General features: G+C 39.6%; 2 protein-coding genes across 2 annotated transcripts in view; one reads left to right on the top strand and one right to left on the bottom strand.

Annotated features, from left to right (window-relative positions):
- SLC7A6 (solute carrier family 7 member 6) overlaps positions 1 to 5,057 on the top strand; it is a 46,189-nt gene extending 41,132 nt beyond the window's left edge. The window contains 5 exon segments of the mRNA XM_019505916.1: positions 1,020 to 1,123; positions 1,765 to 1,861; positions 2,614 to 2,763; positions 3,562 to 3,745; positions 4,865 to 5,057. Coding sequence (XP_019361461.1) covers positions 1,020 to 1,123; positions 1,765 to 1,861; positions 2,614 to 2,763; positions 3,562 to 3,745; positions 4,865 to 4,959 — 630 coding nt within the window. The 3' untranslated portion in view covers positions 4,960 to 5,057.
- A 2,453-nt stretch (positions 5,058 to 7,510) lies between these two features.
- Positions 7,511 to 17,114, bottom strand: part of SLC7A6OS (solute carrier family 7 member 6 opposite strand) — a 16,626-nt gene continuing 7,022 nt past the window's right edge. The window contains exons 2-5 of the mRNA XM_019505917.1: positions 14,174 to 14,533; positions 10,445 to 10,648; positions 9,283 to 9,415; positions 7,511 to 8,324 (exon numbers count right to left, since the gene is read on the bottom strand). Of these exons, the coding sequence (XP_019361462.1) occupies positions 8,215 to 8,324; positions 9,283 to 9,415; positions 10,445 to 10,648; positions 14,174 to 14,533 (807 nt within the window). The 3' untranslated portion in view covers positions 7,511 to 8,214. The remainder of the gene's footprint in view (positions 8,325 to 9,282; positions 9,416 to 10,444; positions 10,649 to 14,173; positions 14,534 to 17,114) is intronic.

The following is a 17,114-nucleotide window of genomic DNA, read 5'->3' on the forward strand; positions in this document are numbered from 1 at the left end:
GTTGGGATGGGGGAATTCTTTTGATTCGAGACTGGAGTGAAGGAGAGCTGAATGTTACATCCATTACCTGTCTGGGCTCTCTGCACTCTGAAAGCAGCTGCTACTGCTGTGCCTGGTTGATGTAGTAACATGGACTCCCTGGGAGCTGCCCTGGTGCTCCATTTGTTCCTTCCTCTCCCCAATGCACTGTTAGGCACACAGCTGCACCTGCCTTGAAAAGACTTCCTAGGGGTGTCATTCTGCTCACTGTCCTGCCCCCCAGATACACTGCTGCATGTGGCCTGCACCTGCTTGGATCCTATGGTTGGGCAATACAGTGTTGTGTCTAATGTGGCAAAGACTACTAGGGGCAGGGGCATTGTGCCCTCTTCATAGTTTGCTAGTGGGGCTCATGCTCTGCTTGTCCTTCTCCACCCCCCAGGTATATTACTGCTGGAGGCCACCACAGTAGCATGCAGCATGGTCTAGCAGCAGTAATAAAAAGGCTGATGTTAGCTGACAGTTTGCCTGCTCCAGGCCAAGGCAAGGCTGCATGAGGGAGATAAAAATTGATGCGTTTGTTGCCTTCTGCAGTATACCATTTCCCTCTTTGGATCTCAAAATATTTTCCCATTATTGTTTCTTTGGAAGCCAGTCTATTACACTGGTTTGATTTCTCTCACCTCCATTAATGTGCTGTATTATGCAACTTAATAGTGAAAATCCAATTTAAAATCTGTTTTATAAAATATGTGAATATAATTCTCAATGAATTGTTCTAAGACAAGGGCTTACTGGACTTTCTGAGGAGTAAGTCCAAATTAAATTGCTTAACTTAATGAAAGTTAATTTTGTGTTGAATCAATAAAATAACTGCAACTGTTGGCTGCCAGTTTTTGCAGCACTGTGGATGGTTCCTAATATACGTATTAAATTGTTGTTTTTTTACACATCATATTAGAATAGCTCTGAGTTTACTGTTCTATTCCTGTATTGTCATTTAGAAACATTTAAATGTTTCCCTTTTCTTTGTCTATTAGACATTTGCTGACCGGGTATTCGGCATTTTCAGTTGGACAATTCCTATTGCTGTAGCCTTTTCATGTTTTGGTGGACTTAATGCCTCAATTTTAGCATCATCTAGGTAACATTTTGGCTTTGTTTCATAATAACTTCTGGCTAAATTGTTGTTTTATGACAGAGTAAACTAATGTGATATCAAGGCCTTTAAAGAATATCACTATGAAGTGACAGGTCTCAATAGATTATGAGAAACTCCAAACTCCACTGCATATAATATCTATAGTATAATTTAAGGTATGATTAATGATATTCAGTAGGTGATTAAACTGTGGTCTCATTTATTGTCATCTTGTTTGGACAAGTGATGTAAATGTTATTCTCTAATTTACTTGTAGAATTAATAAGTTTTATTTCTTGGGAGGTGGGTTATATGCTTAAATTTAATGCACTTCAAACTCATTCTCATATGCAACAAATCACTTATCTTCATGAAATCTAGTGACTATAACAGCAGTCTTTGTGCTTTTAACACTTAACAGTGGAAAACTGCCCTAGTTACCACAAAGTGCACTAATTTATCTGTGGTGTTTTCTTTCTAAAAAGATGTAATAGGAATGTTTGGATTAGATGGGTTGAATATATACATACAGGTTTATCAAAATAGTTATCAGTACCCTCAAACACTGACAGGATGTGTGTTCTGTTCATGTATGTGGTCTTCTCCCTTAGCTTAAGAATTATGCTTTCGTATGTCTTTTTTAGGCTGTTTTTTGTAGGCTCCCGGGAAGGCCATCTCCCTGATCTGTTGTCTATGATACACTTAGGGAGATTCACACCAATACCTGCACTGCTGTTCAATGTGAGTTGCTGCTACTGTATTTTTTTAAGTTCTCTGTGTTTGAGGGTTTGCAAGCAGTTCAACATGCATTTTTAAAAATTGGGTTGGAGTTCTTTAACAGAAGAAACATTTTATACACAACATGAAATGATCTCTTATAGGAAATAAGATGACACCTTAAGAGGTAGTTAATAAAATGCAAAAAATTCTGAAAAGCAGAAGCAATTTACAAAGTTTGTAACTGGAATGAAATGAACACTTTGTTGTTGTGTGCAGTTCATCTGCAGTTTTTTGTCTTTGATTTTAAAATAATAAAATAAATGCTAAAGTAAGACTGACGTGCCTATTAAATTTTCAGTGAGACTTATTTGATGTGCTATTCATAAGTTCTTCAAGCTGTTTTAAATCTTGAGGATATAAATGAACTATGAATAATAAAAATCCAGCTATTTTAGGTTTTCCTCGCAGATAACTGTACTCGAAGCATCTTGCCCCTCTTCTAAATTTTTTCCCTAGATACTTAGCCAGACATTGGTACTTAAATTCAGCATTGGACCTCTCTTCCTCTTTGTTCAATGGCAAGAGATGTTATACTAGTTCCATACTGACTACTTTAGGAAATCTATTATAATCCCACTCTTGGGAATGATAAAAATCATGTGAGACTCAGGCATGAAAGAGGTGGTGTTACTTCAATGTGCTTATGGAAAAAATAACAGTAAACTTTTGAAAACTAGATGTCACTTTTTGGGACCTCTCTTCTTTTTTAACAGTGTACTATGACCATCATTTACCTCACTGTAGAAGATGTCTTCCTTCTTATTAACTACTTCAGTTTCAGTTACTGGTTTTTTGTTGGACTATCAATTGCTGGGCAATTGTATTTACGCTGGAAGGAACCAGAGCGTCCAAGGCCTCTTAAGGTAAGAATTAATATATGCAAAATTGTTTTTAAGATCTCTTCTACTTAAAGGCTGGGCCATATGCATTGTCAGAATGGTACTGTTGAATTGTAAATCTATCAGAGCTCAGCCTCTAGGTGAGAATGAAACACTTCTTTCAACTCTAGTTGGTCTAATCAAAGATATCACACAAAAATCCTTGACTCCAACACTTCCTGGCTCATTGAGGCTTCAACATTTCAACCTGATGGAACTCTTGTAATTCTGATATTCTCTTCATTATGTATCACTTCAGCCACTACCCCTCCCTCTGTCCTATGATGTAGCTCATATAACTGAAAACAGCTCCTTGGATTACAGATCAAGTGATTGTATCCTTAGCTCCCTTCCCTTCTCCCCTCCTTTCCATTGTATTGTTTCAAATTAGGGATGGCAAATTATGCCTGGAGAATCTTTAGAGCCAGTGTTTGCCTGAATCTCTGATCCTTTTAGCATATCTCTCTAGCAAAAACTAGATACATTTCCTGGAACTAATGGCCCTCTTCACTGCTCTGAAAGGTGACATCTGAGTTAAGCAATCAGTTAAACTGCTCTGCTCCAGTACAAAGACTCTTTCATCAGTTATTTTTGCCCACAAAGGTCTTTGTTATTATACTGTGGTTGTTCCAATATCTACCTATTATTCTGACTAGCTGAGTACATTTTAGGTAACACAGGCTGGTTTTACTTGGGGAAATAATAAGTGAAAATAACATTCTAGATGTCACTTATTTATTTGATGTTATAACAAGAACTTTTTTGTATATGTTTCTTTTTCAGCTGAGCCTATTTTTCCCAATAGTCTTCTGTATATGCTCAGTATTTTTAGTGGTAGTGCCTCTCTATAGTGACACCATTAATTCATTGATTGGAATTGGTATTGCTTTGTCTGGAATTCCAGTCTACTTCATAGGAGTCTATTTGCCCATATCCAGAAGACCTCCCTTTATCAACAAGATTTTAGGTAAGTGCTGGTAGATGGTTAGAATAAATTAAGACTGTTGCAATAAAATTAAATAAAATATTATTTATTAAGAGTATCTCAATTATTGGACAAAAGAAAATGGATGCCTTGTTTGTTTGCCATTTGATACATTTCATCAAACATTAACATTCTTATTTGGGAAATCTAGTTATGATTTTAAAATGGCTTGACTGTCATATGCGTGGTCTTGCTTTGCTTTGACTTTACAAACTCCCAGAGCTGATCAGAACTAATATTTATGCCATTCACAGCTGAAAACTAATTTCCTTAGAATTTTGCCTACTGTATACTTTTGCTGAATTGCTGCAATTCAAAATAAATTCCCCTCTTCTATCAGTCCTACTGCTTAATGGGTACATCTACGTGTGCATTAAATCACCTTTTTAACTACATATTAAATTTAGGACTGCCAACATGAGGCACTAAATGAATGTGCATTAGGCTGTGCTAATGCGCAGCAGTGTGTTTTGCATGCTTTTTTAGTGACGCTTAAAGCACATCAGACTATTTTACTTACTATGCATTATCATGTCAGGGGTTTTTTTGTGACACTTTAACATGCAGTAAAATAGTCTATTGTGCATATAAGCACAACATTTACTTGTATAGGGATTAGGTATGAATTTAATCTTAATTTATGAATGGGGACAGTACATCAGCAGTAGTTCTATGAGTTAACAATTAAATCATAACATCTTAAAGTTCATGCAAAACTTTCCCCTCATGCCCCTCCTTGCTTTTCAAATGTTATCGTTTTACTTTAGGCATTTTCAACAATGGGACATACAAATTTTGGTATCTGACGGGATGCTTGGCAAAAACCTTAAAACATCATTAGGACAACACTGTTCTTGTTGATGGCTTTTAAAGAAGCTAAACCAAACATTTTAGTGTAATTTTTTAGCGGAAACTTAGCGTGCTTCATGTGTCTCTTTCTAAGAAAAGAAATGACTACTTCAAGATTTTTCAATGATCATCTTATACATAGAACAATTGTCTATGAAGTTAAGTTTTAGGTAAGCAGCTATTCTTATGATAGTGCTCAGATACTCATCTGATTTTTATTTATTTTTATTTTTCTTCAAATTTCCTGTGCAGGTGCTATTACTCGAGCTACCCAGCTGCTTTGTTACTGTGTTTTGACAGAAATGGACATGAGTGAAGAAAAGAAACAGGAGACCAAGTCTTACTAGATATGAAGCAATTCCAAAAAAATGTAAAAAGCAAAAAACATGCAACTAAGGAAACAGAAAAAGCTCAATGGGGAAAATGGGACAATTGAAGGATCAGAGCCAGAAGCAGATACCAGTGATACCTGAAGAGGGATTTCTATGCAGACCATGATTTGCTATGGTCTTCCCCTTAACTAAACATTCAGGACAGATTTTTATCCGCTTATTTCCCACAGGAACAATGTTTGACAGCTATTTATTGTAGTTTGATGAAATCTCAGAGAAGTGGGATTGAGGTGGTAAGAAGAGCAGCAATAAATCTTTGGATGGTAGAGCTGAGTCATCAAATTAAACAGACTTCGGAGGACAGCAGAATAATAACTTTCAGTTGAATTCAAAACCACTTCATGTCCTAAGTGACCAAAAGCCATTCCTATCTGAAGGATGCTCCATGGCCTGTGTCAAATGACTTGCTTATCTATGTTTCCCTATCTTGACAGAAAATCAGCCATGGCAAAACTCATTGGCAGTTACAATAGAGAATACAGACAAACACAGATTAAGCTGAACTTTTTCCTGGAAAATCATTTCACTGATGTGGTAACTTGGGTGGAAAGATTTTAGTATCTTTTATGAACTTTACAAACCTTTTTTCTGAAATGGTTATTTCACATGTTAAAGAGGCTTCAATTAGGCAAACTGGTTTAAATGGACTCCTAACATATGAACCACTCAAACTTCAACTTTTGGGTTTACAAGTGTAACACACAAACAGTGTTACCAAGCCCAGAATATAGCTTCTAATACTGTTCATAGGAAGAAATGCAATATTGTATAAGGTCTTCTTGCAGAATTGAGTATTGCCATAGCTATTATGTCAGCTTGAAAACTGAAGTGGCAGAAGTGACTGATAGGGAACAATATAGCAACAAGACAAAGAGTGAATCCTGAGCATTTGGGAATTTGAAAGCAGACTCGTTGGCTTTCAACATAAGCACTTTTATCACTCGTGGATCTGTACTCAGGGTAGCTACAATTTTAGCATGCATCATCACTACAATAAAGAGAGGGAAGAGGTACAATTTGTTAAAATTGTAGCCATCTTAAAATAAAGTACAGTAATCAAAAGGGGCAAACACTATGGATTGTGCTTCTGGTACAGTTTCTCTCATTTTCTAAACATTGGTCTAAATGTTTGTTTAAAAGTGAATCAAACTGTGAATTGGAAGTCTACAGTGTGTATCATTTCTAGGTCTCAGTAACTTATTTTTCTAAGTCTGCTTCTTCCGGTATGAAACAAGCCACATCAAACCTGCACCCCATTGAACTGAAGATTTTCACTGGGAGGTTAAGAAATTGCTAATACTATAAACTGTTTTAACTCTTGTTATAACTGTTGGGCTCCTGGGCATTCAGTTTCTAGTCAACCTTGTTTTACCTGTAAGGCAAAGTTGAAGTTGTGGTACAGGTTAAATTTAGTGCTAGGTTTTGTTGTGAACTGGTAGCATTCTGCAGCATTTACCAACCATTGAATTTAATTACTGTTTTAAGTAAATTTAAGGACATTTCAATGTAGGTGTTTTGTTTAAGTATTTTTTTTTTTAAATCTCACAAATTTTTTGTTTTCTCACCTAATTATTTAATTAAAAGTGGTATTTAACTACTTAAATCTTGCTGTGGTAGTAGACTGCACTCTTTTCTGTAAGTAGGAACACTTCAGTATTTTTGAAGCTTTAACTGTATAAAGGATTATAAATCTCAGCAGGCTTCTTGGATTTGCCAAGAAACTTGGGCATATTCTATAAATTCAAAGTTCAAAATCTATGCTGAAACCAGTTTTTTCCACTTACTATGTTGAGGTACATTTCAGTGACAGGTAATGTGTGATCCTAATTGTCCATGGTGTAATCCATATATCTAGACAGAGAACTAAATACAGTCATTTTCATTAGTAAAGTAATATCTGACAGTTTGCTTCCATAGGCTCTTGAACTTCTGATGTGGAAGGAAAGGGCCCTTCCATGAGCAGCAGCAGATGGTGCTTATGAAAATGAAGCAGAAAAGCAACAAGTCAATAGCTTAAAAACACTTGTAAAGTCTCAAGAGTCCTGTTTATTTATATAGAGGATCACTAATTTCCCTCTTCTGGTATTAAGTAGTCAAAAATCAGGTAATGCTCCGTAATGCACAGTAAAGGTTAACGGATCACTTCAGACTTTTTTTCATGGACTAGAAAATTATGACCATCTTATCCTCAATTAAAAACTAAATGTCACTAACCAAATGAGAGATTATTGTATTACTTTCTGTATAATTTGCAAGCAAAATATATGATGGACCAACTCTTTAATAGTAGTACCACTTGTTCCACTACTACAAATATAACTACATGATAGCTGTACTCTTGACTTTAAATTTCTGGGATGAACTGGGGCCAAAGTTCCTATTGACTATTTAATAAGATTTAAAATGTTGCAGTGGAAGCCTCTGTCTTGAGTTAAACAGTTTAAGACCAGCTGTGGTACGTCAAAGTTTGTTTCTGTTTCACTTTTAAAGACACTGCTACAATCAATTCCACAAATCAATTCTTTATTTACATACAAAAGTGCATAAATACTTTACTCCATTCTAGTAACAAATAATAAAGGCAAAAAAGTGTCCAGACAATAATCCATAGAACACGTTTACTTATTATATCTGATCTCTCCATTTTTATGTAGAGACTACACCGCCTCTCTTGTTTGTTAAAACTAAATGCAGTAGTAATCGAGGTTTACCAATCAAGATTTTACCTGAAGCCATGGTTTCCTCTCTGCTCCTTTCAGTCTCTCATAATACTCAAACTGGAACATAACTTCCTCATTCAAGAAGTGAATGGCTTACTTGATGAAATCAGTGCTGTGTTGTACACATGCTTACTTGCTAAAAGAAGCAGCCAATAATTTTTAGCAAGTAATTTGCCTTTGTCAACAGTTTACCTTAATACTTGGTTCACTATCTGGTATATTACCACTTCTTGAGATCAGACAGATAGATTATAGTTTAACTTAACGTTTCCCCACCTGACAAGTAGCACTTATGGAACATTAGAAAACTACTTGTTTTGCAAGAGAGAAATGCTTTCCCATTCTTTAACTTTAATCTCATTTCTATAAATAGCCTTGAAAAGCAGCACTTATTTTTGTTCCCCATAAATCTTACCAAGGAGAACAAGAGTATAATACCATATATACAGTAGGTTAGTATTCTGACTATAATTTAATCAGAATCCAAGTCTCAGGCCTCATCACATGCAAACTCTTGTAGAATATCACTGTGGTATGCATCCCAGGCTCTCCTCTTGTAACCCCCACCATCTTCATCACTGAAACTCCCATCCTCAGACCCTAGAGAGAAGAAAATTTTTAGAACTACAAGTCTGTAATTATAGATCAGCTACTCAAAATAAAGTAGTACTAAGTTCCTTATTCTGTGTTAAAGTAAAAGCTATGCACAAAAGCAATGGAAAAGTATTGCTCTTAAAAACCAGTTTTCAGTTGCAATATAATTTCCTGGGGTAGTAATACTGTTTTCCTCAAAGTCTGTGACTAGACTTAGGAACTTAATATGGTCAGAGCAGAATAGGAATTCCATCTCTAAGCAAGGCAAGCCTCCAATAAAATTCTCTGTAGGTGCAGTAGTTTGATATTTATGTCTGGCCAAAGTAGTTTAGTTAGAATAACAGAGTTCATTCATTCATAGTTGGTAGGGTAGGAAGGGACATTCAAGACATAGGAAGTCAGAGACCACTAGAAAAAGCTGCTGCAAGGATGATAGAGTAGTGATGTAAAATCACAAGCATCTTTCCTGTTGTATATAAGAAACACAATGAAAACATCTGCAGCAATCCTGAAGAAAGCTTCATGGTCTTAGCTGTCAGGAGCGTACATAATCCTACAAAGGTTTTCAGGAATTTTGGATTTTAAGTCTTACTGAACTCTTTAAAGTAGTTACTGCGATCTCAGTTAATACTTGTTTATGAATGTAGGATGCATGAAAATAAGGAAGCTTATTCCGATCATCTGCCTGTAATGGAATATATTCCTCTCTCAAAACTGCCTTAGAAGTACACAACCTAATGATTATTCTCCCTGAGAGAAATCATTCAATATTAATCACCTCAAATTGTTTGCCATTAGTTACAATCTTATTGATTTGATTTTTTGTAGCCAGTATAAAGGACTAGCTTTAGAAAATGTAAGCCACTGTCCTTTTTGTTGAACTATCAATTGTTGTACAGATGCACTTACACTGGAAGGAACCAACTCAGAGGCATGAAAACAAAACCAGTTAGGACTATAATACCTTTTTCTCTGTCACTGTTCTCATTTTCTTCAGGAAGGAACTCATCTTCATCAGGATAATCATTACGCCAATTATTCTCATCATTCTCATCATCTTCATCATCATATATTTCTTCTGAAATATGATCTGCTACCTGCATTGTCAAAATGGACAAAGGGTAAACAGATGTCACAAAAAGCACTAAGCAATCCCTATGCTCATGTACATAGTGGTGAATGAGGAAGAAAAAAGATGCACTAGTCATACTTAAGCCAATTACAGTACAATACTATGCAGTAGTTAAAGTTACAGCTGCACTAGTTAGACTACAGTCTTTTCTGGTATGGCACAGCTTACATTTTGGCATATGAAACTACAGTAACTAATAAACTATTGATAGCTTAAGTGCAATTGGGTATTTACCCATTTTGAAATTAACAGCAAAATTCCACCCACTTTCAGCTGTAATTAAGTTATTGTATATTAGATGGGGAGAAAGCATAGATTAACTATTTCATGTATAAATGATAAAAGCTGCATCTCATTTTGGTGTATGGAACCAACGAACCAGAGGACATGCAATGAAAGAACACTTAAAATAATTTATACTTTGAATAGCTTATGCTCTGAATTAATTACAAAGCTACATCAGCTACATCATGACAGAAGATCATCACAAAAAACCAAAAGAAAAGAACATTCAAGGCTCTAAAGTACTCAAAACTTAGGGAATGCCACAATTCAGGGTTTCTCTGTAATCTTAACCTGGTATCCTTGAAAACTTTCTGCTTCTTTTTGGACAAGTACAGTCAATGAAAAAATAGTTTATTGCTTTACAACTGTCGACCATGAAGAACCATACAAGTGAAGTACAAATGACCTAAATTCTTTCCTTTCTTGTGCACCAAAATGAGTTAGCACAAAAATAATGGTTCAGATCTTGGTAAAACTAATGAAAAAAAATTAAAAGGACTGTTAGTGTCAGATAAGACGCACTTTGTCTTGACAACCTGGAAGGAACTTACATTCAGTATGCAGAGCTTGTAGAAAGAAAGCGTATGCTTGATAATAAAGTAACTGAGCTACAAATATAAAAGCAAGAGGCCATATTGTGCATGATTAATACTTTTCCATTAGTTGCTTTCATTACAAAAAAGGTCTAGTTTGATTTCCAAACCCTTACCAGTTCGTATTCCTCTTTATAGGGCTGCACAGACAAGATATTCTCAATCCAGCCAGGGGTTGATGTTTCCATGTAGTAAATATCATAAACATAATCATCTTCCTTCTTTTCATACTCTTCCCTTTTATCACACTCAGATACAGTTAAACGTTCACGGATCATCTCTACGGCATTGCAGAGAATCACTTCTGGATCATCAGTCTTCTGTTACCAAAAAAATCCACCACATGTATTTTAAGTCATATGCACAGACTTTCAAAATGCCATAGAAATATAACATTTTTCCTCAATAACTTAATAAAGGCAAAGAGAACAGGCATCCTGCAAAATACTGGTCTAAAACCTTTTCCAGTGAAAAATGTAGATTGCCTGTGCTCCAAATAACCAGCTATATTACTAAAGGTCTTGGGACACTGAAGAGATGCTTTCAAGTTGAAGGTGAAGTTTCTAGCTCTAGAAGTTTTAAACCAAGCTTTTCCTCAGTTATGCTGTACAGAAGAGATCCATTTAAATCTAATATTTATTTCCCTTGTATCACCAAAAAAGTGTTAGTGTCCATTATAAAAATTTGCCATGTAAAATATTATCCATTCCTTGAACTTCCACAAGTCTCCACGTTCTTACTTGATAGAAATGCAGCCCCTCACATATGGCTCCCTGGTACTTCTGCTGCTTTATCCCAGCAAAAGTGGTACGTGTAAAATATGGACTATAGTAACTGCTGTTCTATTTGCTTAGTGCTTCTTAGACAATGCAGTTTACTTCATAACTTCCATACCAAATTTTGCTCCCGGATTCTTGCGCTTCAAAATACTGAGAGAAACCTGCTATTGTAGTAGCATTATGTAGTTAAATATTTTGTAAAAAAGAACATGACTAGGTAAAGAGTAGTCTCATGCTTACATGGGAAATGATGAAATCAAGTATGAGATACAGGAAAAGGCTGCTAGGACCAGTGAGTGTGCCCCTTATTGTTTCCCTATTTCCATGTTCACACAAGCAAAAAAATACACCTGGCAATTTCTTCCTCAGGGCCATGTGTAAGTTATTTGTTTTAGTTGACTTGCTCTTACAGTGTCTGTTTGGATTGGCACAAAATATACCTTTGCTTGAAGGCAAGTTTTGAGAAAATTTCATCTATTAGTACCACTGGCTACATCCGCTTTAAGAAATTCTGAGGCAAAGGTGGGGAGCCAGGCACATGCTCTTATTCCTTCCCAATATTACAGAATTAGGAAAAAGAAAAATAGGAACAAAAGGGAGAATAAGGGAAGAGAATAAAGAAAAAGCTAGCTTTGTTTTAGTTCTTAGTCTTAATACCTAAAAAATGACAATCAATCAACCTACAAGGCAGTAACACTGCGTAGCATTTTAAAGGAATATGTTCCAATACAGAGAATCAGACTCAAATGGGACACAAAAGAACAAACTTGATTTGTAAGGCCATATGTTCCCAGACCATGAGAATAACATCTGGGTTAAAGATAACCTGCAGCATCACTTCCTTATAAAGATATAATTAGTCTATACAGTTTTTCCTGTCTCCTCCCTCCATTTTGGACCATCCTTTGTTTCTAGCAATATTATTTTGGTTTCTGCAGAAACTGATTATCTGCTCATAAAGGAAAGGCTATTAAGGAAAAATAATGGTACTTCCAGTTTTAAAGTGCTGAAAGTTTTTGGTTGTAGTCGTGTTGGTCTAAGGATATAGACAGGCAAGGTTTTTTGAGTAGATGTGCTATCTTTTACTAAACCAACTGAGTAGTTGGAAAAAAGTTCTCAGCAAGAGAATGCAATCACCTCCCTTCAGGCATAGGGAGTCTCTGCTGTTCCGAGACTCCAAGGAATAAGAGAAACTAAAAGTGTGGCAGGATGCCAGTGAGAATGTAAATAGGTAGAAATTAGAAAGACAAAAGGTGTAAAGCAGGGAAGGCAAGGGGAAAAAGCTGGGGGAAAAAGGCCAAAGGGAGATACTCCAGTAGTAGTAATACAAGGTAAAAAAGAGGCTGCCTGTGAAGAAGGAAATAGCTGAAAATTAGGAAGACAAAGGGAAGAAAAGTAGGGGAAAAGAGGGGAGAAAAGAAGAATGTAAGAGGTCAGGTCTGACAGGTACCTGGTGAATCGGATGTCAGGCAGATTGTAATGTGTCAATATAGACCTTGGATTTATAAGTCCATGATTTTTTGCATCCAGTAGATTTATGAAGTGAAGTTCATAGGCTCATCTATAAAAGGTACTTTGTAAGTTCCCTTTGAGGATTAGAACTGGGAGACTGGAGAGGGAGTGACTGTCCTGTGAGAAGTGTGTACCCACAACTGCACACCAGAATGAACACACAATAAAAATCTATCAAAGACAAGAATACCCAATTATGTGTGGGAGCACACTTGTCACAGGACAATCACTCCCTCTCTGATCTCTGCCAAAAAGGACTTGGGGGTTACAGTGGACAATAAGATGGATGAGTCAGCAGTGTGACCTTGTTGCCAAGAAGGCTAACAGCATACTGGGCTGCATTAGTAGGAGCACTGCCAGCAGATAAAGAGAAATAATTATTTTGCTCTAATCTGCGCTGGTGAGGCCACATCTGGAGTACTGTGTCCAGTTTTGGGCCCTCCACTATAGAAAGGATGTGGACAAGTTGGTGACAGTCCAGTAGGGAGCAATGAAAATAGGGGGCTGCAGCACATGACTTCTGAGGAAAGGCTGAGGGAACTAGGTTTATTTAGTTTGCAGAAGCAAAGACTGAAAGGGAATTCAATAGTAGCCTTTAACTACCTGAAGCAGGGTTGCAAAGGGGATGGAGCTAGACTATCATCAGTGGTGGCAGATGACAAAACAAGGAGCAACCGTCTCAGGTTGCAGCAAGGGAGGTTTAAGTTGGATATTAGGAAAAACTCTCTCACTAGGAGGGTAGAGAAGCACTAGAACAAGTTACCTAGAGAAGTGGTGGACTCTCCATCCTTTAAAGTTTTTAAAACCTGGCTTGACAAAGCCCTGGCTGGGATGATCCAGCTGGGAATGGTCCTGCTTTGAGCAGGGGGTTGAACTAGATGACCTCCTGAGGTCCCTTCCAACCCTAATTTTCTACGATTCTATGAAACCCAAGTACCTTCCCTTTCCCACTAAAAGGACTACTTCCAGGAAGGTTTCATATGATACTAGAGGTGCTTGCAGATGTAAAAAAAACCCCCAAACATACAGCACTTTACTTTAAACCTGGCATGTTTCCATGCTGAGCCTTGCACATGCCCAAAAGAGGCAGTATATCATTTCAACCTGACTGTGCAGTGTCTGTAATAATCAGGTGCTTCAGTGGGGCTTTTTTGGCACTTTTATTTAATAGCTGATTGACTCAGCTTTAGATAAAAGTGCTAAAAAGCTCCATTGAAGCATCTGATCTTTACAGATTCTATGGAGTTAGGTTAAAATAACATGCTGCTGCTTCTGGTAAAGCATGGGGGTTTGTTTTTTTTAACATCTACAAGCAGCTTAGAATGTTAGCTAGTTAGTTAAGCTGGTATAAAGACCCTTTAATATTTTTTTTTAACCTTTATGTTTAGTCTTCCAGCAAACAAATGCATTTTAAAGGCCTTATATATAAGCAACAAATTGGATTTAATGCCAGTGGCAAATACGGGCTCTTTCAAATTTGCCCACATATGCAATTTTACTGCACAGAATAGTTTTAGTTTAGCTTTCCAATGCTAAACAAGTCTCAATACCAACCTGTGTATGTGCTGCAACAATACTGCGGTCTTCTCCCTCTTGTACTATATCAAACAACTGGAACCCCCCACAGTCAGTAGTATTGCTTTCTTTTTGTGAAGCATCCTTTGTTGCTTCAGAGTCTGATCTCTCACCCTTAGTTAACTCTTCATCATTTGTGTCAAGTGCAATGGTTTCTTTCTCAAAGCAGTCTGGCCGGTGACTTGTTAAGAGACGGTATCGGTTTTCCTTCCTGTTCACCTGCTTGGAAGAACGCAGGTCCTGAAAGATTCTTTGAGCACTTCTGAGAGAGGGCCGCAGAACATGAGCTGTTTTGTCTCGAGTAATAGCTTCTTGTACATACTTCTGAACTGGTTCATCCTGGGTAGAGGGGAAGATTAAAATCACACTATCAGAACTCAAATTGTCTCTGAAAACATGCTGCATCTACTAGGGGTGCACTGATAAAGGATTTTTGGCTGATCCTGATGGCCAATTATTGACCAGCCATATTGGCCAATATATAGTCCGGCCCCTTGGAGAGCAGCATCTCCCCAGTAAGCCTGTGGGGGGGGAAAAAGGGCTTGGGGGACAGGACAGATTGAGGCCCCCGTGGTGAGGGAATGGGATAGGGGTAGGTGCTGAGCAGGGTGTGGAATGGAGCCGCAGGTGGCTTATCAGCAGGGGAGTGGCTCCTCCTGCTGTGTGCACCCCTGGGGGAGGTATGGGGGGCATGTACCCCCTGGATTTGTGTGCAGGGTGAGGGTGGGCTGCCTGTTGTAGGCTCGGGGGCTGCATCAGCCCCTTCCTACCAGGGGGGCTGGGCTGGGCTGGGACTGCGCTTGGGGTAGGCAGAGGCAGTGCTGACAGGGGGTGGGGCTACGGCATGGGCTTCAGTACTCCCAAATTCACTGTAGCACCTGCCCCATCACCCACTCCACCCCTGCCCTAAGCCCAGCCCACCCTCACCCTGCACACAAATTCGGGGGGCATGTGCCCCCCATGCCTCCTCCAGAAGTGTGCGCAGCAGTGGGGACCTGCCCCCTACTCCACTCCCTCCCTCACTGCAAGGGCCTCAAACTATTCCCCCCCACCCCTGGCAAATTATTTTGCCTGGACGGCAGCTTAAGGGATGCAAGGGTAGGCCAACCCCCTGGTCACTATCTTGGAACTAGAAGTCCCACCCCTAATCCCTGGACTTTGCCCCTAGAAGCCCCTCCCCTTGCTCCTGAAAGTATTCCTTTGGAGGGGGCAGGGGGATTGTCATCCTGGAACCGGAAAAAAACCCAAATCATATACTAAAGGTCAAAAAGCTTCTATAACATTTTATTTGAAAAAAATATTTTTGTCCTCATTTACATGCATTTGCATAGTATATATAGAGATAATTGCATAATAGCTCAAAAATAAAATCTTACTCTTGTATACAGGTTTCCTTCACTTTATGCGGGTTCTGTATGTGCAAATTCACTTTTATGCAATGACCCTTTTTATACCAAAAATTTATTATATGCAACGTATCTCTTATGCAAGATCACTCCTTTGCGATCAGTGTGGAAGAAGCCCACTGTGGTGCATTGTAGGAGAGAGACATACCAAATATATTCTCCTGTGTGGATCTGTGCTCCTTGCTCATTGTCTACAACATGTTTCTGTAGTTGCCATCCCCATCATTTATAGTGCCCTGTGCTTGTGTGTACTTTCTGCTGTTGGTGAGTATCAAAATAGTCTTGTAGAAGTGGTAAAAATGGGTCTGGAGGTCAATACAGTCGAGGTCTCGGAATGTATCCCCATTTGTTATATTGTAAAGTGGGTTCCCTTTATGCGAATTCGAGTTATGCGCCATTTTCCAGGAACACATGTACAGCATAAAGTGAGGGAAAGTTGTATTGTATGGGGGGGTGTGGAGAGGGGTAGGGTATGTTGGGGGCATTGGTGTGTGTATATATGCAGGAGTGTGGGGGGGTGTGGTTTGTTGGGTGGGAGTGTGGGAGGAGGTGAAGGGACCTCCCCCCACACACAGCTCCCTACTCATGGTACAGTCCCCACTGGTGGTGGCAGCAGCAGCAGGCCCTCAGGGTGGCTATGGCCCGTGTAGGCACTGCCACCCAGTAAAGCATGGCTCCAGCCTGCTCCAGGAGTTGCACATGGCAGCAAAAAGTGGAGCCAAGCCAGCCCCTATCTATTGGATGGGGCTCCCTGCATCTCAGTATGCAGCTCCTGGGACTTGTGCTGGGGGGGGAAGCTGCACGCAGTGGAGCTGGATGCCTTCCCTGCTCCCTGCCACCAGGTAAGCCAGGGAGCAGAGCACCCCGCCACTGAGTCCTGGAAGCTGCACGCAGCAGCAGGAATAAGGGAAGGCAGCTGGCTCCATCACACAGGGCTTCCCCTCAGTGGTGTGCAAGTCCCAGGAGCTGCATGTGAGCTGTGGAGAGCATGCTGCGATAGAGGCAGGCCGGCTTGGCTCTGCTCCTTGCCACCATCTACAGATCTTGGAACTGGCTAGAGCCGTGTGCTGCTGGGCAGCTGTGCCTGCGTGAGCCATAAGCACCGAGGGCCATGAGCACCCCACGGGCCTGCTGTGTGCTGCTCCTGGCAATGGGGGTTGTGCACCATGGTAGGGAGAAAAGGACACATGGGGCAGTCCCCCACACCCCCCCACTCTCCCTCAAACCCCACATACCCACACCCTACCCACCTGAGCTCTGTGCTCCCACGAGCCCCAACCCCAGCCCCATGCTCCCACCCTGCTGCAGCTTCCCCCTGCCTGCCACCATTTCCCTACCTGCTGCCTGGAGCGAGCACTGCAGGACAGGCATAAGGAGGAGCTGCTGGAGGCAGGAGAAGCCAAGCAGGTCCCCCAGCAGCAAGCTGTGTGTGCTGTCCAGGGCTCTCCTGTGCATGAGGGTGGGCAGGAGGTGCACGGTTTGGGGGGGGGGGGGGAAAATTTATTGGGGGGGAA

Source organism: Gavialis gangeticus, unplaced genomic scaffold (assembly GCF_001723915.1).
Source record: "Gavialis gangeticus isolate Ggan-Ray unplaced genomic scaffold, GavGan_comp1, whole genome shotgun sequence".
Taxonomy (NCBI): Eukaryota; Metazoa; Chordata; order Crocodylia; family Gavialidae; genus Gavialis; species Gavialis gangeticus.